The sequence below is a fragment of the Zosterops lateralis genome (genome assembly GCF_965231275.1).
Source record: "Zosterops lateralis genome assembly, chromosome: 6".
Lineage (NCBI taxonomy): Eukaryota > Metazoa > Chordata > Aves > Passeriformes > Zosteropidae > Zosterops > Zosterops lateralis.
The window spans coordinates 22,108,751-22,134,159 of NC_139761.1; the positions used below are offsets into that span (position 1 = coordinate 22,108,751).

The 25,409-nt window shown below is 44.3% G+C and overlaps 1 protein-coding gene across 1 annotated transcript; it reads left to right on the forward strand.

The window, feature by feature from the left end:
* Positions 1–15,355: 15,355 nt before the first annotated feature.
* On the forward strand, positions 15,356–24,480 carry ANGEL1 (angel homolog 1). Its single transcript, XM_083863875.1, has 10 exons — positions 15,356–15,515; positions 17,105–17,704; positions 18,230–18,456; positions 19,015–19,084; positions 19,466–19,899; positions 20,563–20,689; positions 21,538–21,648; positions 22,805–22,874; positions 23,298–23,455; positions 24,304–24,480. Exons 1-10 carry the CDS (start codon positions 15,452–15,454, stop codon positions 24,471–24,473), a joined length of 2,031 nt encoding a protein of 676 aa, XP_083720001.1. The 5' UTR covers positions 15,356–15,451; the 3' UTR covers positions 24,474–24,480.
* Positions 24,481–25,409: the final 929 nt, after the last annotated feature.

A 25,409-nucleotide genomic window follows, 5' to 3' on the forward strand; every position in this document is an offset into this window, starting at 1 on the left:
GAAAATGTCAAGGCAGCTTAGGAAATTTATGAAAGCTTTTGTTTCTGTCATTGTGAGAGGTTCAAGCATTGTATTTTTCCATAAAGTTTATTTATAGTTTGCTAGTGCATTCTTACAGCTTCTTTTTGGAAACTTTAGATCTACTGTTCTGCACGTCTGTCTACAAGCTCATAATCTACTGTGCAATAAGCTCTTGACTGTTACTACTCAAATCCAGTCTTGAACCAGTCTGGGTCCAGCTGGGTTTATTAGCTTTCATTCAGCACCAAGGGTTTGATGGATGTGGAGTGGCTCTCTGAAGAAGGCATTCAGACATCCTTGCACTATGGACAGCAGCAGAGTGACCTATTCCTGGGAATGCAGCACAGGAAAACTCGAGTTGCTTTTAAGGCTGCTGGGTCTCCTCAGAGTTTCCAGCCTGGTTTAAGCCCATGACAAAGCCGGAGGGCTGCCAGTGCAGCCTCAGGAGCAGCATAATAAAAGCTCCATGTCTGGCCTGACAAACAGTGTTGGGGTCAGGCAGCATCTGGAGGGAGCCAGCTACTTTGATTCATGATTTCTGAAAATGTTTGATTGTCAGTGTCTGCAAGTTGGAACCCTATGTATAGAGTAGATTATAAAAATAATGTAGGGAACTACATTTCTAATGCTTAGAAATCTTGTCAGAAGGAATAAACTGTTGTTAAAATGTGCCTTTCCATTGCTTCACCATTGCTAGTGCTGTCAAACCCATGCAAAGGCTTCTAGATGTCCTTATTCCAAATTCCTCTTATAGACACACTATTCATTCTTTAGGAGTCAAGATAAGCATGCACCACTGAGAGAAGGGGCAGAAAAGGCTTTTATTTATGTCTTCCCTTAAGTTTCCTGTAAAGGATTAACACCTCTACTGATTTCTCAAAGATTCAGGACAACAGAAGGTCTTTGGCACTGTATATTTATGATTACTCACAACTGAAATTCAAGACTCCCTACATCACAGGTGGAAGGAAATCGGTCAGACAGATTAGATGTTTACCTACAAGGATTTGATTGGGATACTGAAATGTCATTGTAAATTTATGCCATTGACCATTTATCTTGTGAAATGCCAGGTAGTTTAGACTTTTGCAAGGGTGAGATGAAGAGAACAACTGTTAATCCTAAAATGCAGATTCATAGTGAGATTAAGGTTGAAGATTAACTCCTTGCCTCAAAGTTTCTGAAGTGTTTCCTTTTAAATAAATGCATTTCAATAATCTCTTTTAATTTCTCAGAATTTAGCTAAAATTTATTATTCTTTCAAATGTTATTAATTGTTTAGGTTATTAGTAATAAAACTAGCAGAACCATGTCTATTGTAATGCAGCCCTTTACACCCTTTCAGCCTAGTTTTGTTTTCCTTTGCAGAATGAGGCCTGACTCCTTGCAGACTTGGAAAATAATTCTCTTTGATCTTAATTTATGCAGGAAAAAATTTTTCACCCTAGAGGAATGCCTGTTCTTGATCTCTGCTGAAAATATTTGATACTCTCAGGAAACTGAAAAATGATCTCTGCTAAAAGTATTTGATACTCTCAGAAAAGGCTGTGGATAAATATTATATATTCAGCTAATTTTTAGTTTCTTTCATTAACATAGTAACAAATAAACATGTGCAGATGTAACTTAGATACAACCCATTACATGAGTGTCCAAAACTGCCCATCAACTTTATTTTTAGTTTGTTTCAAGTGTGAACATAGTATTTGCGTTTCAAGTCCCAAATCTAATTTTTGTGAAAATGTTCTTTCCTTTAATCACGGTGCTCCCGAATGTGGATGGAGGCCCCTGACACCTTCTGTAACTATTCCCATGAGGATGCAGTGGGTGGATGAATAGGAAGGCCAGGACTGGACTAACATATACCCAAGTGTTTCTCCCGTGTTGGTCTACAATACAACTCCTGCCCTCACTCAGGAGCTTAGGAGCATTTCTCAGTCTCCTTCTTTAGAGGCAATAGAGGCAGCACATAAGGTTACAATATATGTCACTCTCCCACCTTGCTACAGTGTATGCTAAGATTTGGTCTCTTTGGTTTCTTTTTCCTTCCTACCAGCCTTTTAATGTTTGATCTGCATTTTTAAAAATAGAACTGCTTTCAATGCCTTGAAACATCCATTTTCTATTCCTCAGACATACTGATGGAATATCAAAGTACTTCACAGTATCTAGCATCTTAGGCTACCCTGGAGAAAGACAGCTCAGAACAGAATAGAATTCATCCTCCAGTGGTAAGTCACTCCCTGTTCTAATTCTGCTGTTAGAAAATGGAAGGGAGTGGAACTACAAGCACCTCTCCAGAGCTGGACCAGCACTAGATTCTGCATGTCTCCTGGAAGGGTTGTCAAATACTAATCTTTTTTTATTAATGACTGTACATAAATGAAACAAACAGCAAGTGGCAAAACAGTCTTGGAAAGGGGCAGCTCTGTGATCCACCCACTTCCTAAAAATACATGGTGTATGGTCCTGGAGTCTTGAATTTGGAGAGAAATCTGTTCTTTCTGATGGTTGTGACTAGTGCAGTAGCATCTTCTGTGGTCAGGGGTTTACTGGTCTTCTGTAAAAGAAGAGACATAGATCCTGACATGGTGAGAATGAGGATGTCATGCCTAGCAGAAGGCATGCTGTAACCTCAAGGATGACCCTTTCTTCCCATTCTTCAGCAGGCACATGGAAAAAACAGTGATCTCTTTCAATGGGTTTGTTTGTTATCTCATCATCTCTTGTCTCTGTCCCACAAAAGTCTGCGAGCTTCCAAGTCAAGTGGAGTTACTTTCTCAGTTTCTCTCTGTCTCCTAGTGTGAAATTCCATGTATCAGGTCCTTTACATGTATCATGCAGAAGGATGTGATGTGGATCACATTCAGTCGTGTGATGGGGAGAGGCTGAGGCAATGGGATGCATTTGAATGTGTACTTGCTAGTAGAGCCCCTCTGGATGGGGTTGTGCCCCTTGGGACATTTCCCATTCTCTTGGCTCCTCTTGGCAGCACAGCAGATCAGAGCTCAGGCTGGTCTGCCTGCTACAAGGCCTGGCTGTCTGGTGTGACAGGGCTGGCACTGCTGTGTGCCTCTCTTGAACATCATTGCTCTCACACCTTGGACCTCATGTGCAGTCCCCATTCCCACGATTAGAAAGAAAAGTTTCTTTGTTAACATTGGGCAGCAGAAGACATGTTCTTGTTTAGGTCCTTTGTGCTGTCAGCTCCTAAGACAATCTGAGTGGCTGCAGAGGGAGGGGGGATGCCTCTGGGCGAGCTAGTGACTTTACCTCAGGCCAGATTAAGAACAAGGCACACAGACACATTTATTTACATAATCTGAAACAGCAGGCCCAAAGACTGGTGTAGTTGCAGTGATTTACAAAGACAGGTGTGTCCAGAGACAAGCCTACATTAACAGCTTTAAAGATGCCCCTCAACCACCATAGTGTCATTTGATGACTCTCAGGATGGTGACATTAGATCTAGCGAAGAATGCAGCTTGTAAGCAAGCTGACTTTTCTGAGCTGAATTCCTGGAGTCTGATCTTGGATTGAGAAGGTGTGTTAGCTCCCAATTCTCACCTCTGGAGGAATTTTAGCTGGTTATTCGGTTTTGCCCTTTCAGGGATTATTGACCCCTGTCTTACTAGAAGACAGTTTTGGCTTTCTTTTGCCAGGGCTGGGTAATACTCCTCTATTTTAGGTAGTGCTGTGGCATTGCCCTGTTGTGGCAATCACAGTTTATCCTGTGCTTGAACAAATTCTTAGCAAATCATTTACATTGTGAAGGAGAAAGGTAGAGGGAGGGAGGATTTCTTATATTAATAGACACTGCCTGTTTTTCTCACTATGAAAAATGGCCAGATTCTCCTTGCCACATCTAAAATATCAGGACTCACTCTACTTACATTTGATTAGCAGAGGAGAGGAATTCAGCTTCTTATGATAGCTGTGCCCAGCTGTACATGTGCCAATGCCAATTCACATGCATCACACACCTCAAGGTGTAAGTTCTACTTAGAGCAGGGTATGTGTGAATTCATTTGTGTCTGCTGTGACACTGGGAGGGATAGGACTTGCTGCCAACACTTGCTTTGCATTCTCAGAGAATTTCTCATCCAAAATTTCCATGTATGGAAGGTTGGATGGAGGCAGATGGTGAATTTAGCTGGCTTAAAAATATTCCTTTTAGAAACAAACCAGAAAGAAACAGGTTCTGCAGTAATCTCTGCTGCTCCTGCTTCAAGTGAACTGAAAGGAAAGAGATGGAAAACCTTGAATTTTGGAGAGGCATTTTTCTGAATTAGGAAGGTCGAAAGTTTTAGTACAGATCTCCGTGTTGCCTGCAGGGTTTTTCAAGGCAGGAGCACATTGCCTTGCCCTCAATTCAGTTTTAATTGTTCCATATTTTAAAGATATGGATTTTTATTAGAAAGAGATAACATATCAGTGTGAATACTGAACAAGGAGAAGGAAGGTGTTAATGAAATGGAAGGCATTGCATTATTGAGCTGCTCAAGGAACACTGGATGCTCACAGCACATGTTTGTGGCCATTATGGTAGCAGGTGTGTGGAACATACTGGAGGAAGAAGGGCGTTCAGATATTCATGCAAGTCTTTCACGGTGTAGTAACAGCACCTGAGATTACTGAAATACTAATTGTTTTGTTTGCTTTTCCTCTGAAGGACTACTAGCACACTTGGGATCTCACTTTGTCTGAACAGACAGATTAGTCAGCTTAATTTTATTCCTTACTGTGCAATGGCTAAAACCATTAGGTTTGAGCTAATTACAAAAAACTGAAGTAGCTCCTGAACTTTGCAATCAAGACAAACAATGGTTCCAATCCTGGATTTTAATAGAGTGCAATTCTCTGTTTTATATGCCCTGAGATTCTTCTCTTTCAGCTCCTTCCTCTCTGACAGACTGCTCTGTTACTGTGGTTTCTCATGCTGCATCTATGTTCCCATACATGACTCATAGTTGATAGAGTCACCTGTGGTGATGAGGGTGAGCCTGTGAGCCAGCCAGAAAGCTCTGGATCTGGGTGCCCTGTTTTTTGTACTACTCACAAAGTCATGAGGCATTCTTGCTAGAGAAGGAAATGCATGTTCACTGTGCTGACACCACCTAGCTCTCCAGTGCCTGTACTCCTGTATCCTGGTTTTTGGCCAGGATAGAGTTAATTTTTTTGCAGTAGCCATGAGGGGCCAGAGCCTGGACCCACATGGGCATGCCTAGGTTGTTATTGTCACCACCTCATGTCACCACCAGGGGTGGAAGTACAGGACTCTCACCTCCAAGAGGAAGGTGGGTGTGACTTGCAGTCCAGGAAAAGTGGGGGCGCAGAGAGTTTGTTGTTCCCTGTTTTGGGGTGATGCTGTGCTGAGTCAGTTGGTGAGCATTTTTTGCATGTAAATTATCCTCTTTTTGTATAATTTTGTTATTAATATTGTTGCTGTTACTGTTCATTTTCTTACCTCATTGCTGTTTCCAGTAAATTGTTCCTCCCTCAACCCGTAATCTCTGCCTTTTTTCTCTCTCATTGGAGAGGGTGTGGTTTTGTCATGGTCATAGGGAAACATGGTAGAGTTTCTATAATTGCATACCACCCACATCATGGCAGAGGCATGGGTTCAACAGCAAGAAGCTGGAGCTGGAAGGATCACCACCTTTTGCTGGGCTTGTGCTCAGGGTTGTGCAGGTTTTAGAGTCAGCCTGGTAGAGCTAGCCCCTCTCTGCCATGGTGGTCCCTTTCCCCTCTCTCTGAGCTGCGGCTTTTCTGGTTTGGTTCTGTAGGTTAGAGCCAGTGAACCCGAGACACTGCTCTAAGAAAAGAACAAAAACGAAGAAAAGACTCTCCAGTAAAAATACTTACTGGAGAACCACAAACTTTTATGAAGTTGTGTTACTTACACAGTTCTTAACATTTGTTTCTCAGCCAGACACACATAGCTGTCCTGAAAAAATGTTGATGCAGTTCTTCCAGCACTGTGTCCTCTCAGCATCTCATATTTCTGAATGAAGCACTTAGCAGAATTATGCCAGGAAATCATGTGGGCATTGCCAAGTGAAATCATGCCAATTGAGGGCTGCAAATGACCTTGGATTTCAGGTAACTCTGTATTAATGCCTCAGCATTAATAGTGCAGTTAGCATTACTCATGCCTCAGCATTAGTAGGGTGCAGTCTTCTCTCTAAAGTTGTTTTGTGGGGAAGAAAAGTATGTTAACAATGCACTGGTCTCTCCTTAGGTGCTCTGCTGGGGTCTGCAGAAAGGTGTGCTTTGAGGTAAAAGCTCCAGTCCATCACAGTCCATATCCAGCTGTAAGAAGTTGTGGTGGGTTGACCTTGGCTGTACATCAGGTGTTCACCATGTCTGTCACTCACCTCCTCTGCAGAATGGGGGAGAAAATAAGACAGAAAAAGCCCTTTTGAATCAAGGCAAAGGCAGTTTAATAAGGCAAAAGAGAAGGTCACACATTAAAAGCAAAGGAAAAGATTTGTTCTCTACTTCCCATCACTAGATAATGTCCAGCCACTTCTCAGAAAGTCAAGCTTTAGTACACATGGTGTTTTATAGTGATGTATACACATAGAAGTCCAGAAGACAAACATTGTAATAACGGATGTTCTGCTTCTTCCCACCCTCCCTTCCCTTTACCCCCTGCCTTTCTCTTAGCTTTTATTGCTGAAAAGATGTCATATGGTATGAAATATCCCTTTGGTGAAGTTGGATCAGCTGTCCTGGCTACATTCCTTCCCAAGATCTTGCCTACCACCAGCCTAGTGGTGAAGGGGGGAAGATGTTGGAGAGACAGTGTTTGATGCTTTGAGAGCCAAAACTTTCCTGTGTTTATCAACAACTTTCAAGCTACCAATGCAAATCACAGAAGTATGAGGGCTGCTATGGGGAAAATTAACTCCATCTCAGCCAGACCTGATGTGGAAGTTAGTAACTATTCTACTTCGCTCCATGGAGTGGAATTATCCAAAGATGTGGGAGATGCTCCCGAAATTAACTAAGTTCCTCTTGAGGGCCTGGTTTTCAGAGATGCTGGAAATTGAGCAGCTCAAATATTTAATCACTTTAAGTCTAGATTTACACTGTTAATCTAGGTTCCCATCAGAGACATAGCTGAGATATTGATTTGGCCCATAGTCCAAGTAATATTTTCAGGGTGAGAGACTAGAATGAAATACATATTACTTCACTTCTACAGCCAACAGTGTGTGTGTGCATACAGCCCCCTAAGAGCTGAAAAACATCGAGGTAGTATAAATTATCCACAAGCAAACTGGCAATGGCTTCAGCTCCTGATGTGTCCAGGTACTTATTTGAGATGTTTTGGAAGAAAAGAAGGGAGTATAAGAAGGATGAGTCCAAAGAATGTATTGGTTTTACTGTCTTCTTAGTGTCCAAGATACCAAGGGAATAATGCAAGATGAGCAATATGAGAAATGTTAGCCAGACAGTAATTAATGTGTATAGGTGTATTTAACCATGTATCCTTCCTAACACAAAGTCCTAGAGTCACCAGTTTCACATAGATATTTGTCTTCAGTGAACCAAGAGGCATTTCGCCAAGAATCTTTACTTTCAGTGTAACACAGATACCATGGCCTATCAAAATGCATTTTGTATATCCCAGTTTCAAATTAAAGAAACACTTCCACCAGTTGATATCTGAACATTTTGCACTATTCCCTTAATCTGTTTAGGAAAGTTTTTCCATGTCATATTGGAGAATGAAATTTCTTGACCAAAACATGTTTTCTGTTGGCTAAGCATAAACTGGAATGACTTAGTTATGGTAATTACTGTCACATCTGCTAATGAAGATAACAGTTCCAGACTCACCAGACTGCCACTTTATGCACACTTCTGCTTTTCACAAGCTTGTACATTTTAAAAGTATTGCAGCAGAAAATATAATGACTTTCAGAATGTGAATGTTTTTGCCTGGGAACAACAGTTGTTTGGTTAAAACTGGTTTTCTTTCAGAAGATTGAACTTGATGGGCAATAATTTTGACCACGAACTATGTCAGATCAGGTACCAGTTCTTGAATGAATGAATTCTCTCACATCTCTCCTATGCATATAGCTCCTTCTACCAAAATGTAGTTGTCTTCCAACTCTAATTGTAGAAAGGTTGTGTTGGACTGGGAAGACAGAAAGGTAAACAAGACATACAAAAAATTACTGTAAAATTATCAAGGAGGGTAATTTCCTTAGTCCATTGCTGAGACACTGGACATTTCCTCCAAACTTCAAGGAGCATTGCAGGTCTTGAGCAGTGATCAGGGGATGTGACAAAGCCATGGCAGTGGGAATTGGCATGCAAAAGAGATGTTTTCCAGGACAGATTTTGGGTGGGTAGGACTTCCTGTTGCTTTGTGCCAGCCTGGAGACCCAGGTTCATACCCAGCTTCAATTCAGGCATTTTGAGCCTGTCCATGGGTGAAAGTTGCACCTTCCTATGCAGAACCCAGAGTGGGATATGAGTCCCTCCAGCCCCATCTGCAGCCCTGTAGGGTTGAGAATCACTGAGGGCTTGTGTCCCATGGAAGAGCATTGGTTGCTTTTGGGGATAACTCCATTAAAGGACATCAGTGCCACACAAAACTTTCATGTACAGAGGATGAGAAACATTAGGGACGCTCAGAGTTCCTATGTTTTTTTATCCCACACTGTGTACTCATTGATGACTTCCAGGCCTGAGGGAGGCCTAAAATTCCTAAAATTCTCACCACCATAGCACTAACAATGTCTTTGACATCTTTAGGCCCTAGACCATCGTGGTTCAGATTTATGTAAGGCTTAGCCAAATTTTGAATCAAGTGTGAGGCAGGCACCACTTCTATCAGCCTGTGTTCTTCCAAGTATATGGACTCTGTGCCCATAATGTCTGCAAAGGCCTTCTCAGGATCTACAGAAAAAAAGTATATTGATTAGTGGTGCATTGTGTCCCCCAATCTGTATTAAATAAATTAAACTACTTAATAAAATTAAGTAACACTATGCCTATGCAACAACAGCACAGTTTTACTCTTTATGCATTATCATCTCCTGGTTCTCTCCATTCCTTTATCCCAGACATCCAGGAGTAACTGTATCCTCCTTGCTTATCTCTTTGACATCCAGTGACTTGCTGCAGCTTCTCACTAGTCTGCAATGTGATTGAACTTTTTTTGGTGTAATTGAGAACTTTTGACATCAAGCAAAAACATTCTTTCCCTTTCCTTTCCTTTCCTTTCCTTTCCTTTCCTTTCCTTTCCTTTCCTTTCCTTTCCTTTCCTTTCCTTTCCTTTCCTTTCCTTTCCTTCCCTTCCCTTCCCTTCCCTTCCCTTCCCTTCCCTTCCCTTCCCTTCCCTTCCCTTCCCTTCCCTTCCCTTCCCTTCCCTTCCCTTCCCTTCCCTTCCCTTCCCTTCCCTTCCCTTCCCTTCCCTTCCCTTCCCTTCCCTTCCCTTCCCTTCCCTTCCCTTCCCTTCCCTTCCCTTCCCTTCCCTTCCCTTCCCTTCCCTTCCCTTCCCTTCCCTTCCCTTCCCTTCCCTTCCCTTCCCTTCCCTTCCCTTCCCTTCCCTTCCCTTCCCTTCCCTTCCCTTCCCTTCCCTTCCCTTCCCTTCCCTTCCCTTCCCTTCCCTTCCCTTCCCTTCCCTTTTTTCTTAATTTAAGCATGCAGCTGATATTGCCAGCAGAGGTAGGGCAACTCAGAACATTCTGGCTTACAATCAGCAGAAAGAATCCCAGCATTTTCATCTTGGGCATTGGGTGTTGTTGACACAGCTGCAGTGAGACATATCAGTGCAGCTGGAGGCTGTATTTCCACAAAAACCTGTCATTTGGAATTCCTTCATCAAACCCCATTATTTAGAGCTCATATTTCTCCATGTTGCTATATGCATTCAGCAGTCTAACCTCAAAATAAATTTCCCTCTCAACGAAGCCATTCACCTGTCTGTACCCTCTAACAAAACAGTCTTTGTTCTTGAGTTATTATGTTTTTTGACTTTCCTTCCACTTATAACAAGTTCTCTTCCCAAATCATGGATAAATCCTACTGTTACAAAAATGAGTGCAAGACTTGTTTAATCAGATGACTGACTTCATGAGGCAGAAAACAAGAGGAGAGCCACCAGAAAAGAGGAGAACCGTTGTGGCAAGCCCATGGTGTGCCCACGACAAGTGCTACAGTGTTTCATCAGGAGTGCACAAACAGGGATGCAGGGATCCCATCCCTGGTTTCACTAGCTGCTCCTGCTGCTCTATTAACAGCTGGAGGAGATAATAAGGAACAAAGAAATAGTCCTGATGTGTAGAAAGCAGTTGAAGAAAGATGTTTGACATCAAAAGGAGAGCTCTTAAAGGGAAATTCACATTTCTCGTCACCCTCCCCCCCCCCCCCCCCCTTCTCTGTGCCTTTATCAATAGCCATATTACACGTGGCTGTCAGAATTCTGGCAGAATCATATCCTTGGTCTCCTTTTTGGATACATACCAGTTGGTAAATTCTGGCAGAATCATGTCCTTGGTCTCCTTTTTGGATACATACCAGTTGGTAAGTACAGCTCTGACTGTATGGAAAGGCTAGTGAGTGCAGATGGTCAGTGTCAGGAGCTTGAGTTCCCTTCTCTGCTGAGGCCTCACCCAGCATGACAGACTCCTGAGGCTCACTCATTTTGGACATTTCATTCTGGTCTGCCATGAAGCAGATTCAATTTGTCAATGCAAGCCTAGCAGAGGTGTGACTCCCTGGATGTAACAGATCTTCCATTCCTCTTACTGAAGCCCCTCTTCAACATGCTGTGGATTTACTCCTGCAATCCTGCTTCCTGCGCAGCACTCCATGTGCACTATATCTATGTGTGCTGGCCCTAGTGTGGGGAAGGGCTAACTCCAGTGCTAAGCTGTCCTCAAGTTCTTCAGGCCATGTGCAGGGAACTCACAGTTCTTCCACATTAGGTTCTTGTTCCCTCACAAGCTACCTTTCTCCACTTTCTCAATTTCTGAGCCCACCAGGCAAAGCAATTGTTTTGTCTTCATCCCTTTTCCCCACAAACATGCAAGCCAAAACCATACCAGCCACTTGTACTCCTCTTGAACTGACTGACAGTTCCCCAGGCACAGGGGCTGACTTTGTGATCAGACTCTGGGAATGCTTTGCAGTGTACTCTTCCGGCATGGCAGAAGAAAAAGCATTTGAATGCCACCTTATATTGGGACTGAGTATGAGTAGACTCACTGGAAGTGGTACAGCTTCTCTTGCCTACAATTCATAATTTATTTTATAGTTACAAAGAAAAAGAATTTGGAAAAATTCCCTTTTAAGGGGACTAAATGCATGAAAAAATTATGAAGTGTTATTTTGCCAAAATAAGTTCTGGCTAATAGCATAATGCATTTTTTTTTCCTTTTTTACTCTGTCACTGCTTTTACTGCCTTCTTCCCTTACTCTCTATTTCCCTTTAGAGCTCCAGGCTATTGACCTGTAATTTTGTACCCTTCCTGGGTGTCACCTAGCATTGATGTGGAATGTGGAGCAGTTTAGCTGCTCATTCAGATCTGTGTGGGGAAAAGACTGGCCAGCTGGCACCCACATCACCACACTTCAACCATCTCTGCAGCTGCATCTCTGTTATTAAGACTCTTTCCTTCTGCCAGATTTTATTTGTCAAATGATGGGTTTACTTGCATTACTCTAGTGTGAGAAAGACAAAAAAGGAAGGGTAAAAATAGGTTTAAATCTCATGTAAAGAAGTCATGAGACAAGTCATGTGCCAAGTACATTAGTCAGTCCTACAGTGTGTGGATTGAGCCTTCTGAGGTAGATTGAGAAGTGATTTTGGCATTTCATAAATTGCATAATGCACTATTTAAATATAGAAAGACAAGCCTAGAGGAGTGTCCCACATATGTCCATGCCTTACAGTAATTGCATTATTTAACAAATAAGTGCATATATAACAACAAAGGAAAATGAGAAATTAACTTGTAATGACTAACAGGCCAAAGAAGGTTTAGAACTTTGAGAGGAGCTGTTGTGCTAAGCTAGGAAGTCAGGCCAAAGAGCTGTGAGCAGCCCTGGCACTTGACTCTGCTGTGTACCAGCAAAGCCTGAGAGCAGCAGGTTCAGAAAACCCTGCTGCCCCCATGCCCTGCCTGTCCTTCTTGGCAATGAAGAGCTCAAACAGGATCTGGTCTCAAAAGATGATGAGCTCTGACATCACTTACAGGCATTAGGGGCAGCTGGGTGTGGTGTCCTGGAAGCTGGTACTGCCAAGTCCTCTAATGATTAATTTTGTTCTTTCCAAGCTGCTCCCGTATGGCAGCTCCCATCTCTGGCTACTGGTACCCTGGATCCCTGTTCACCACTTGTCATTGCTGCCTGGCCTAGGGAGAGAAGCCTTCTCAACTGGTGATCGGCCTGGTCCAGCCACAGTCCCTCTTAGCTGCTGCTGATTTTTCTTTGGCTATTTCTGACAGTTTCTCAAGTGAGTTTGCTAGTAAGTAAATCCTGCACCTGCCCACAGATTCTCTGTGTCACCACCAGTGAGTTGCAGGTTCATTTGCTTTTTCTCTTCTGTAAATGAAGAGTTCACAGCCACCTCCTAGATCCTGTATGTTTCTCACACCTACACACTAAAAGTGCAGCTGCTTGGAGTCAGAACATCTCCATGAGGAATGGTGCCACTTGGAAGACCTGGGTTCTTGATTCATGCTGCTTATAAACAAGAGAATCCTATGTCTTGCTTGCAGGGGCTGCCTTGGTGTTGTGAGAAAGCCCTGCAGAGCCTGTTGTTGCCCTGTGCTACCACATCACCCTTATGTGACTTCACCTGCACCTTCTGACTCTTAAGGGTGGCATTCACTGCCAGAAACCTCATCGTTCTGGGATCCAGTCAGCTCACAATAACTGAGAATAGCTAAAGTTTTGGCTGTGTCACCCGTAGATATATCAAAGAGTCATGCCAGGCTGCTGCTAAGTGTTCTTGTCTCTTTTAAGTTCATATTCCAGTTTGTACAATTTTGTGATAAAGTCAGATTGTGGCAGTTATAGTGTTAAATGAAAGGAAGATAGGAATGTATTCACCTTTTTAGTCTGGAACAGATTCAGACTTCCCTACTGCCAAATTCCCAGTATGTTCAGTAATAAAGTGTGGCTTGTAAATATGTCAGCACTTAATGGGGCCTTGAATCAAGTACTCACTCATTCCACCAACTACTGGTGGTGCCAAAAGTGGTGCAGTGCTTATTATTTTAAATCTCCTTTACTAAGGACTTTGTGACTTTTCCTAGGGTGTTAAAACGAAAATTGTAACAGAAGAGGCTTTCTGATAAAGGCTGTGCAGAACTAATTCACACACTTGGAAATATTTCAATTTTCTCAAGAATAAGATAATTCTTATGGCTTTATTCCCTTAGGTTCTACACAGACCTCTCAAACAGTCCAGTCATTATAGACAGTGGAAGGGTTATATTTTGATAAAGAACAAAATACCACAAAACCCAGTGGAAGGCTGGACCCTGAAGGAGATGACCATTGTCAGCTTTGATTTTATTGCCAAAGTTTGTAAATATTTTTCTAGTGTAGGCCAAACAACTTTGGCCACACTTGTTTGCTTGTTGGGAGCACCAGCTAACATTCTTCTCTGATTTCAGTCCAATATTTCTGATGTGGGTTGAGTCTGCAGATCTTTTCTTAGATGTTTCCTTTTAAGGAACAGGCTGGTTTTAAATGACCCAGCCGTGAGCGCGTAATGTTGCAGATCCTTCCTCTGGAGTACACCCTCCATTCTCTGACTAGAAACTAATGATGGATTGGTTACTGCAACAGAAGATGGGAGACCACGGTCCAGTGCTTTGCCAGAGACATCTCTGGGATTTGAGACAAGTCCCCACTTCCATGGTCTGTGGTGTTTTATAAATGGGGATTTGAAAAAGAATGGTAGGGTTATTATTTATATACATTATAACATCATCTCAGATCCTAGCTATGGACCCTCATTGTGCTGCTTACTGATGGGAGAAATGGGTCTTAATGTCTTCACAAGCAACTCGATGTGAAAGAAGCAGTCAGGTTCTGGAAGAATGGATGTGGGGATTTTAGGAGAAATGGGTGTTAACATCTTAAAAATGGGTCATAACGTCTTCATCAATATCAAGCTGGATTTTTTATAGAATGCAGATAATTTGAGCTTTTGAACTGTAGGGCAACGTGTAGTAGGTTGTTTGGGAAGTCTGTACCTTCCTAGTACCCCAGCAAATGGGGAAAGGAGGGGCTGCAACATGGGGCCAGGAGTTTAGGATAAAAGGAAGCTGTGTCCTCCAAAAAGAGAGAGAGACCTCATGGGGGCATGGCCTAATGGACTCTATCCCATTACTCGAATGAAGTTGCAAGGTTCCTCTGTCTCTTTTGTGGACACTGGCTTTTCACAGCATGATATTCTGCACATCACCAAGTGTTTCGTTTAATTATGACCCATGAGATGGCAGCTGGTCACCATGAAGGGGACAGTTTCCAGCACTCATCAGTGCAAAAGGCAAGGATAACGTGAATCTTGACTTCATTGTAGGTACCCATCTTAGAGTTTGGAAGAAGGCTACTGAGATGACACTTTAGAAATGTGTATTTTGTGTAAAAAAGCTGTGGTGTGCTCAGTTCAATCTGTTTGCCTTTGAAAACATTTTATTGTGGAATGAAGCAAATATTGAAATTCTAGACTTCAACCAGGACTTCACTTTTCATATGCAACTGTCTGGTTTCAGCATGTGATGGATCTCAACTTGCAAACGCCAGAGTACCCACAGCCAGGTGAGGACTTATTTTGCAAAGCTCTGATGATCTCTCAGCAGCACCGAGCCAGGGCAGACTCCTGCTCTGCTGTCGCCCCCAGCCCATCACCACTGCTGCACAGAGGTTGTGCTTTGCAAAACCTTGGCTATTATCAGTGCTGTTCGAAAAGCCTGTATAACATCTGGAGCAAATGGCGACTTCCCAGGGGAAGAAAAAAAAAAAAAAAAAAAAGGAAATTGTCCTGTTTGTATTTTTGAACTGAAAACAGGGGGTGAAAATTTTTGTGTGAAACCACAAATTTCAGTGCGGCGGGGCCATAAAGAAGCCGTCCCTCAGCGCAGGGTCACGGTTCCTGACCCCTGGGCCCCGCCGGCCCCGAGCCGGGCGCGCTCCCGCCTGTAACGGGGCAGGCGAGGGCCCCACCCCGCCCCGCCCGGGCCGTCCCACGGGCCGCGGCCTCCCGGGAGCGGGCGGTCCTGCAGCGGCGCTCGGGGAGGGCCAGGCCCGGGCCGGCTGCGAGCCGCGGGGCCCGACGCGGTGAGTGAGTGCCTGGGCACGCCGGCTCCGTGCCGTGAGAGCGCGGCTGAGGCGGGGCCGGCGCGGCGGCGGGGCCGGGCTGGGGGCGGTGGAGGCCGGGCCGGGCGGCATGATCGGCACCTTGCTCTGCTACGTGCTGCTGCCGGCGGCGCGGCTCCTCCGGGCCCTCCGAGGTAACCCGGCCCCGGGCGGGCGGCGGCAGGGGCAGGGGCAGCTGGCGGGGGTGGCCCGGAGGGGCGGGGATGGCCCTCGCCGTCCCCCGCCCCGGCCCGAGGGGTTTGCGGCCCGGCTGGCCCGGAGCTCCCCGGGGCCCTGGGCCTGGGCAGGTGGGGCCTGGGGAGCCGCCTGTCTGGAGGGAACAGCTGCCGGCTGCCGTGCTGCAGAGGCGGGCGGCGCTTTGCGCAGGGGCTCCTGCTCCTGCCCCCAACCTGCTCTCTGGGCTTGGGGAGATCCTTGGAGATGGGCTGCTTAGAGGGCTGTGATCCCCCAAGGGCTTGCGGGTGACTTTGTGGATGGACTTCAGTTTTGCGTGCATCGCCATTTCATTTAGCTTCCCTAGATCCTGCTGCTACTTCACAGTCCCAGGTTACTGAGCTCATGTAAAGCCACTCTCCAGCCTGAACCTGTCCCCGGGCCTGTAGCAAGTACTGGACTGTCACGCTGTCTTTTTTCATAGTGAGCAAAGAGCTGACTCCTCTCAAATTCAGTTCCTATTGTGTATTAACACGCTCTTGTAGGCACTCATTATGCCTGGCCAGTGGCATGTGGAAACATTACATTGGTGCGCTGGTGTTTCTGACATTAATGAACTTAATTACTAAACCGACAGAGAGGAGAGGAGTATGTTTCTTAAAGCTCCATTTCTGACACATACAGAAAACTTTGACACAAAGGATATAGTGAAACTATACGTGGTTGTTGCTGACTCCTGTATGTTACTGCTGTGACTGACAGACTGGGATCCAGAGAAAAAAAGTCATTTGTAATTAACAGAAGTGGCTAGTTAACAGTAGGGACAAGAGTCTGTGCAGAATTCATAGCAAAATGTGAATGCCATCTCTTTTATAGATGCACGTGAAAGGAGTCTCTGCCTTTTTCTACTTTACGGTACAAATATTAGTATATTCAATGTTACATTTTTATTTTTTGCCACATGCCAGTCATCAGGTAATCTGTAATTCTTACTAGGACTATTTCTGTGCATATACTCTCTCTAATAAGGCATATGTTGGTCCCTCTGTGTCTTCATTTTTCATCTCTTAGTAACATATTCTTGTGATACATTTTATTCTCTTAGCTGACCGTTATTTCTTACTCAGTCCCTGGAAAGAAACTTTTTCCAAGTGATGATCTACAAGAGCTTGACTTCTTAGCCCATGCACCTTCTCAGCTAACTACTAGAGACTGTGCCTTTACATACGTTGCTGAGAGCTGATAGTTTGCACATGGCCTTTCAGCTTGGCTGTCTGTGGTGCTGCATGAGTTAGAACTGCATTCCCTAGATTTGATAAAGCCATTGCTGTTGTGTGCAGTTTCAGTGACTCGGACTAATATAACTGCACTTGTACCTGGCTTAGCATTCTGGAGGAGGCAGGGGAAGTTATTTAGACAGTAATTGTTTTTCCTCAGAGAAGTAATTTGTTTAGGTTGCTATGCTGAATGGTTATATTGCACAGAGTTACAGCAAATGCATTGGAATAAGAAAAGAATGAGTAAAAAAGCATTTCTGCTGTCTTATTTTGATTTTGTTTTTAAATGACAGATGCTTTCTTTACGTATCGAAAGAATGTGCTTGTGGCGAAGAGCCCGTCCACCCAGATAGAAGGTGTCTTTGCTGCAACCACAGGAAGATTGGTCCCAGAAGAGCGAGAAGCCCTTCTCCAGCAGTGGCTGGAGGAAGGAGTAGGGAATTTGCCAGCCAGTGAGGGTGTTCCAGCAGTGAGGAAAGTATCAGTTACACTCACTAGTGACTGGTTAGAAGGTTCAGAGCTATTGATGACCAGCCTCAGTGACCTGAATACATCTCCGGAAGTCACCCCGTGTGCTGATCAGCAGCACTCACAGCTAAATGCCTTGGCTTCTTCAGAACTGCAGGATCATGCAGTGGCTGAACTGGCAAGATTACCATCAGAGGAAACAGTGACTGTAGCAGGCAGTGCACCTTGGGCAGCTGTGGTGCCACAGACAGATCACCAGACAGCTGGCTGTGCTGGTATCAACGTGGAAGTGCTGAATGATGACCCAGCTGTGCTGGCCTGGGGTTTATCGTGTGATGCAGAGACAGTGCCACCAGTGCTCCCAGCCCAACCCATTCAGGATGCAGTGCCGTTTTATCCTGTCCCAACAGAGGTGCCCTACCACGGTCAGTGATGGCTCTGAATCTAATGTTTAGTTTGGCATTTGTAGTGAATGTGGTCAGGTTATCGTGTCTGGGCTTGCTGTCAGTAAGATGTGGATTGTCCCTGCAGAATTGACAGGATCTGGTAGTGAAAAGTACTCACTGTAAAGTGAGTTTTTGCTGAGAAGGGGCTGGTCACAACTAGTGGTTTCTGTGCTGTTAGACTGTCTGGTCTGAATATCAATATATGTTCCTTACTGTTCTCAAATGCTGACTTTGTACTCTAAAAAAACACCAAAAAGTGGGTCTGGCGTTTCAGTATTCTTGACTCTGGTCATGTATTATGCCATCCCTACAGACAACTATCCAAAGATATCCAGAAAGAGCATCTGAAAACCAGAGTGGGTGAGGGTTTGCTCAGAGGCTAGAGTGCCCTAGCTTAGGGAATGAGAATGGCTGTTTTCTGGATCCCAAGGGAGCCAAAGTATCAGCAGAGTGGCTGTGTTACCCAGTGTGGCTGTAACTTTGCTTTTTGTCTCTTGCATATAGACATCTTATGGAGAGACTGGGAGGATCTTTCTGTCCAGCCCTGTGTCTTAGAGCAGGTCTCAAAAAACACTCCTCTCTTTGAATTTCGAGTCATGTCTTACAACATCCTTGCCCAGGACCTGGTGGAGCAGGGCCTTGATCTCTATGTACACTGTCATCCAGACATCCTGAGCTGGAACTACCGCCTTCCAAACCTTTTGCAGGAGATCCAGCATTGGGATCCTGATGTAAGTATGACTGAGCCCTCCCTACATCACCAGAATTGGAATTCCTTGTTTGATCTAACAATAGTAAGAAAAGAAAAAGATGGGAGCAAGTCCTAGGAAGATACTGCCTGCTTAGTGACTGGACACTGATGGTTCCAAGAGTGTTTGAGGACTTTCACAGACAGTGTTTTTGGTGTCTGTCTTGCTTATATTGTAGAAACTAGTCATACTTTGATAGCAGGGCTTAACTTCTATAAACAGCAGAAGTAGAGGAAGAAGGACCAGTTTTCTAAGGTAGCACAGGAGAGGAAGCCTGCATTGAAGAGGACTCCATGAATTTCTCTATTCTTTCTCTTTGTTTCTTTGAGTTCTCTTTGTGGTATGAAGGATCTTTTATCTCACCACTAGAAAACTGAATGATAAACTAATGTGGCCCAGAAAGTAGATGACAGAGTTGCATTGATGACATTTCTGTTTGGAGGGTTGGTGTGTGAGTGCACTTTTCCACTTTCTTCCTTCCCAAAACACGGTAACTAGCAAATACTTGTGGAGCAAATGAGGTCTCTGCCTTCCTTCCAGGTTCTGTGTCTCCAAGAGGTGCAAGAGAACCATTACTGGGAGCAACTGGAACCAACATTCAAGGAGATGGGTATGTCCAGCTTTTATGGGTCTGTACATCCAGCTCGTGGGACTGACCAAGCAGTGCTTCATCTTCAAAGCACTCAGTTTCAAAAGACCTCTTCCTGTTTGCCAGGTGGCTGCTGGCCCTACTTCTGAACTATATGTCTAGACCTTTATCCTCTCTTTTGCAGTTGATGTCTCTGAGTTGAAAGATCAGAGTAACAAAACAGAGGGCCCTAGAAGGACAAGGAGAGAGAAAATACTCTCGATGATTAATAATAAAGGGGGGTTATTGGAACAGAATTGGGTATATTGCCGTACCCAAATGTAGGAACTTTTTCTATAGAGACTTGCGGAGCCTGAGGCAGTGACTGGATAAACCTTTTAATGGGTGATGGTTTCTTTTCAGGCTTTGAATGCTTCTATAAACGGAGAACTGGGACGAAGACAGATGGATGTGCTGTGTGCTATAAGCACAGCAGGTTCCAGCTGATCAGCCTCAGCCCCATAGAATACTTCCGGCCTGGCCTGGATGTCCTCAACCGGGATAATGTGGGCTTGGTGCTGCTGCTACAGCCTGTGCTCCCAGAGAGTCTGGGTCTGAAGGCAGTCAGTCCTTTGTGTGTGGCCAACACTCATGTGCTGTTCAATCCCCGTCGAGGAGATATCAAACTGGCCCAGGTGGCCTTGCTGCTAGCAGAGATTGACAAAATTGCAAGGACTGCTGAAGGCAGCTACTATCCTGTCATCTTGTGTGGAGACCTGAACTCTGTACCTGATTCTCCACTCTATAAATTCATCAGGAATGGTGAACTTTCCTACCATGGGATGCCAGCCTGGAAGGTAGTTGCCAACCAGAATTGGGATTGGATAGCTCTTTGTTGTATGCTGATAGAGAAATGCATGGCTGCATTCTTCCTTGTGTGATAAAATAGTCTTAATACTGAGTTAAGTTATTCAGAAGTTTTCCCCAATGTCTCCAGCACTGAAGGGGAAAGAAGCAGACAAGTGTATGCATGTTGTTCCCACCACTGCTCTTTTGGCATCTCTTGAGGAAGACTTGTGATAATAGACCTTTTGATTTCAAGTCTTTTTTCCTTTCCTATGAAGTTTTTATGCCTGGGTGGCTGGAAGTGTAGGGAAATACAACTCCACCAAGACTTACTGAAATTTTATGTGGACATTTGTTCAAAAAAAAAGTTTGAAGTGGGTGCTTATGCTAGAGTCTCTTGTGGTTGTCTTACTGTGTGTCTGTGATCAAATATATGGTTGTCATTCAAGCTAAATCATCACTTCAATAAGATACCTGTAAAGTATCTTATCAGGTGACTTTAGCTAATTGTATCTGTCCCCTGCAGCTGAAGGTTTATTATATCTGCCCCATACTCTGAACAGCTTAGTTCATGCCTTTCTGTGAGGGCATTCCCCTGTCTGTACATTGTCTATAGCTTGCACATCTGCTCTGTGTCACTGATGGTTGCTCTCCTTTTGTGGCCCTTCTTGCAGGTGTCTGGTCAGGAAGACTTTTCCCAACAATTGTATTCACGGAAACTGCTGGCCCCACTGTGGCCGAGCTCACTGGGTGTGACAGACAAGTGCCAGTATGCCACCCTGTGCCAGCCCAAGAAACTTGGTGAGCTCCAGTATGCACTGACAAATATGAGTTTGCTGAGGATGGGCAGTTTGTGGGCCTTGCTGTCTCTCTTGAGTAGCTTCGGCATGTGCTGCATGAGGCACTTGACAAAGATTCTCTCCTTCTACTTTGTATATGAGTTAAATATGATTTTTTCCAGACCCTATTGCATTTCTGCCATTTTCTTTCTCTAGTCAGGAGCTAAAATGTTCCTCTACCACTAACAATTGCTCTATGTGTCTCTTTCATATTCCCAGACTTAATACTTTTGTACAGTTTAAACTGTGTTCAACAGGCACAGCTTTCATCTTCAGGTGTTTGGGGTGTGGTTTTGGGTAGTATTTGCAAACCACTGAAAAGAAATCATTCCTAAGACCCAGTTACGATCATGTCTGTTCTCTGCATCCATAGTGAGGATTAAAAAAATGGAGCCCACACAAAATAGCTTTTGTTAAAATCTTGAATATAGAGCTTGTATTCAGCCTGATCTCCAGAAATGTTTTTCTCAGCACACATTTCCTGGAGTTGCACACTAACTGATCTGCTCAAAAGTCCCTTGAGCTTTTGGCGTCTCACAGAGGACATTCTTACTTTGTGCTGACCATGACTGTTGCATTTGAGGCGTAGCAATAGCTGTGCTCTCTTTTTCTACTGTTACACATCTGTTCTGTTCTACATGTAGGTTATTAGGTGATTTCTATTCTCATGGTACCAGAGTGCTTGGGCACAAAAGCCTCCCTCAAACCAAAGAGCTCTTGGAGGCCCAAAGGTCTAAAATACATGTAGGTGCTCCCTGGAGATGTGACTTTGCTGCAGTTGCTTCTTTTAACTTGTACTTTTCTCTGCAGGGAGACGTGAATACAGCCGTGACTTCCTGCTCCAGTTCCGCTTTTGCGATGTTGCCTGTGAGCGACCACCACAGCTGGTCCTCTTGGAAGGTGTGACAGATGCTAAACCAGGTATTAACAGCAGACTTCTCCACTTGTCACTCTCCTAGCTCAATGGAACCTCTCCTCTGAGGACAGACTGAGAGAGTTTGGACTGGAGAAGAGAAGGCTCCACTGAGGCCTCATTGTGTCCTTCCAGTACTTAAAGGGGGCTTATAAAAAAAGAAGGAAAGTGATTCTTGACACAGGTATATAGTAATGGAACAATGGGGAAATGGTTTTAAACTTCCTAAAATTCTTTACATAGAGAGTAGTAAGGCATTGGGTCAGGTTGCCCAGAGAAGTTGTGGATGCCACATCCCTAGAAATTGTTCAAGGCCAGGTTGTATGGGGCCCTGGGCAGCCTGATATAGTGGGTGACATCCTTGCCTGTGGGATGGAGGGATGGAACTAGATGATATTTAAGGTCTCTTGCAACCCAGGCTGTTCTATAACTGTATGATTCTGTGATTTCAAGGAAAACACGAGGTGGAGGTAATGCCTGGTGAGAAAAGGGAAAGGCAGAAGGGTGCCTTCTGTGACATGATTCCATGGGAGCTCAGAGAAGTACACTTTCCTCCCTCATACACGCTGACTATGTTCCTTGAGGTGGTCTGAGATTTGGCTTCTTGAAGCTGTTTCTTACAAACTTTTTTTAAGCTGAAACATATGTATATTTCAATTTTCTGCTTCAAGATTTTGGTGGTGGAGAGCAGCCTGAAGACTGTAATGATACATAATGGTCCCAATATAGATGTCTCTGGAAGCTGGTACCCAGTAGACATTGTTGCACATCTGGGCCTTGTGGCATGGCTGGTTCTGCTTTCCCCATTTCTCTTCTGCCTTTCTAGACACCCTTTGAGTAAGCTGTGGGCTAAGACAAGCAAACTTTCTTTGAGAGCAAAGGCTGAAATGACCTGGACTCTGATAATGTTAAATGCTTTAAGGACATGTCCTCAGCATGACTTCTCACTTGTTTGCACTGATCTGCTCTAAGGATGTTCCTGATAGTCTTACAGCTTGTGTTTCCTTTGGATATTTTCCTTTAAGATGTTCGTGACTGGAAGCTATCTGCTCTTCTTGGGCAAAAAGATTCATTTGTATTCAGGAGAAGCTTCTCAGACTTGGGATGAGCAGCCCGTTCTGGGATCTGTGTAGGTCTGGCTGGAATCTCTTTGCTCCTTTGCAGACCGCCCTGCACACTGGCCCAAGCCTGCTGCCATGGTGAAAGACCCTGATCCCCAGCCATTCATCCCAAGGTAACTTGGTGCACCTTCAATAGCCCCAGTCTTCTAATTCAGCCTTGTTTTCCTGAGCACTGAAAATCTGGCTGAAGTAAAGACTGAAGTAAATGTGAGAGTGAAAGATAGTAAGGAGGACTATCTGGAAGAGCTAGATCTACCCAGAATTCTTCAGCAGCTGCTCTGTCAGCATTGTGTTGGTGAGTTTGAGAATGGAGGGCAATAGGTATATATAGGACTGGGTATTGAAGACAAAGGAAATTCACAGTCTGTCTTGCTTTGGTGTAAATGGAGTAAATAGTTCTGAGAGATTTTATGTGCTCACAAAATAGGGGTAGTTCAGACAGTTGCATCAGCAAGGGAACATTCAGCTGTGACTGCAGTACCGAAAAGGCATAATTCTCTTTCCTTACTTGATAAACAGTGACTGTTTGTGTGCAGGTGTTCAGGTGTTATCCAGCATGGCCTCAACCTGACCTCTGTCTACAGCCACTTCTTGCCACAGAGGGGACGCCCGGAGGTCACAACGATGCCCATGGGGCTTGGAGCCACTGTTGATTACATTTTCTACTCAGCAGAGCCTGTGGAGAGCAAGTCGGGTAAGTGTGGCAGTGCAGGGTTTATCCCTGGGACGTTGGAAGAGGACTGTGAGATAGGCCAGATGGGCAGTGCATTTCATTAAGCTGGTGGATCTACAGAATGTGTCTTTGAAATAATACACAAAGTGGAAGTAACATTGCCTTATATACCGTGAGAAGACACTCTTTATCTTTGGTGTGAAAAAATGAGGCTGCTTAGGTTCATGTAGACTTTTGAGGAAGCTAGAACAGAATGGATTCTTCTGTATAAATATCTTACTTTTGCTCCTGGCAACAGGCAGTGCTGGGTCCTGAGTTCAAGCCTTGGACTTCTTATCTGTGTGAGATAACATGCTGTTCTTGGAACGAGGTGGCTCTGGTTCTTTCACAGAGGCACCTTCTCTCTGCTGTCTGAAACAGGAGTTCTGTTGATGAAAGACTGCATGTAAATGCATCCAGGAGCTCTCTTAGAGCTGATTTGAGTCATGTCAGAATCAAGTTTGGGGAACAGGTTAGGAATGAAGAGATTAATGCCTCCTTGGGGGAGAATCTGAAACGATTGCTAGGCCACAGTCCATGAAATGAACTTCTTATGTAAGCAGTACCTGGTGACTTTAGTGTATTCTTGTGTCTTGGTTTGGGAAGACACCTTGCTTCCTATGCCTGCAAGTATATGAAACTATGAACAGCAGTATTGTAGGATGCTGCTTTCACATCTAGACTCAAAGGTGCATGTAGTGTTTGTGCAGGCTGTCTTCATTTGTTAGGGAAAGAACAGGAAAGGATTGACAGTCATCCCACTGTGAGTGTGTAGAGTTAATCTGTGGTGCCAGTCTCTGGCTGATGTTTCTTTCCATTTTCTTTGTCAGGTCGCAGGCTGTACAAGGACGGGGCCCTAAAGCTGCTTGGCCGTCTCTCTCTTCTCTCTGAAGATGTCCTCTTGATGGCAAATGGCTTACCAAATTCTTTTTGTTCATCTGATCATCTCTGCCTGCTGGCTAGCTTTGGCTTGGAGATCTCCAGCCTCAGAGAGAGTTAGTGTTGGTTCCCTTTCCCTAAAGAAAAGCTGTTGTGAATACAGCAGTTGAGACTCTGGATTGCACAACCTGCTTGCAAGAAAACCCTTTCCCTTGTCATGCCCTAAAAGTCCTTTTCTCCCTTCACACCTTCACTAAAAGCAGGGATGGGAGAGTTGGAGTGCTTTTTGCATTGGTATTTTGTGTGTCTCTGCAAATCTGAGCTGTGTTCCCAGTGGGCTGCCAGGTATTCAGGCATTAGCATCTCTTAAAGAGATCCTTGTTCCACTGCCTTGTTTAGCAGGTATTTTTGTGCTGCAGGAACCAATGTAACTCCCATGTTTATTTGTCCCTGTGTGAGATTTTCAAGGAGCTGGAAAAAAGGAGCAATGCTATCTGCTTTTGGTTAGTTTAATTGTTGCCAAGGAGCATGGGGATGTATATGCCAATACTCTCTCACACCAAAACAATAGTTCTTTTAATTTCTCAGTAATAGTTTAGTACTTTCAGGGCTAGTTGTTGCATTGCCTTTTAGATTGGATCTGCTAACTGCTTAGAAATGCCTTTTACTTAATAATCTGTAAGGGCTGACTTGCTGACAGAAGGGTTTGTGTTGTGTAACAGTTTCTACAAGAAACTGCTGTGACTGATGGACCAGAGAATGGGATTGCCAGGAAGGGAACCAGGGGTTCTACAGAGCCACCCACAGCAGCTCTAGAACTGCAGCAAAAGCCTAGAGACCTTGGAGAAGGCTTCCTTCCTTTCTAGCAGTCTCAAAATGGTACCTAACTTGTAATTTTTAGCAAAAATACTTAGGATCGTCCCAGTGAATATCCTGTAGAAAAAATTACCCTATGACAACCCCAGAAGGCTGTAACTGATTTGTCCTAAAAGAGAGATGAAAATGGAAAGCATGGGAGTCAGCAGAGTCATCAGATGGAAGAGCTGTTCTTGTCACT

Bases quoted from the DNA above. Each gene is read 5' to 3' on its own strand.
- ANGEL1 (XM_083863875.1), top strand. From the start codon at position 15,452: ATGATCGGCACCTTGCTCTGCTACGTGCTGCTGCCGGCGGCGCGGCTC. The intron at 19,900-20,562 runs GTAGTTGCCAAC...CCCTTCTTGCAG, and splicing joins ATGGGATGCCAGCCTGGAAG to GTGTCTGGTCAGGAAGACTT. The intron at 23,456-24,303 runs GTAAGTGTGGCA...TTTCTTTGTCAG, and splicing joins GCCTGTGGAGAGCAAGTCGG to GTCGCAGGCTGTACAAGGAC.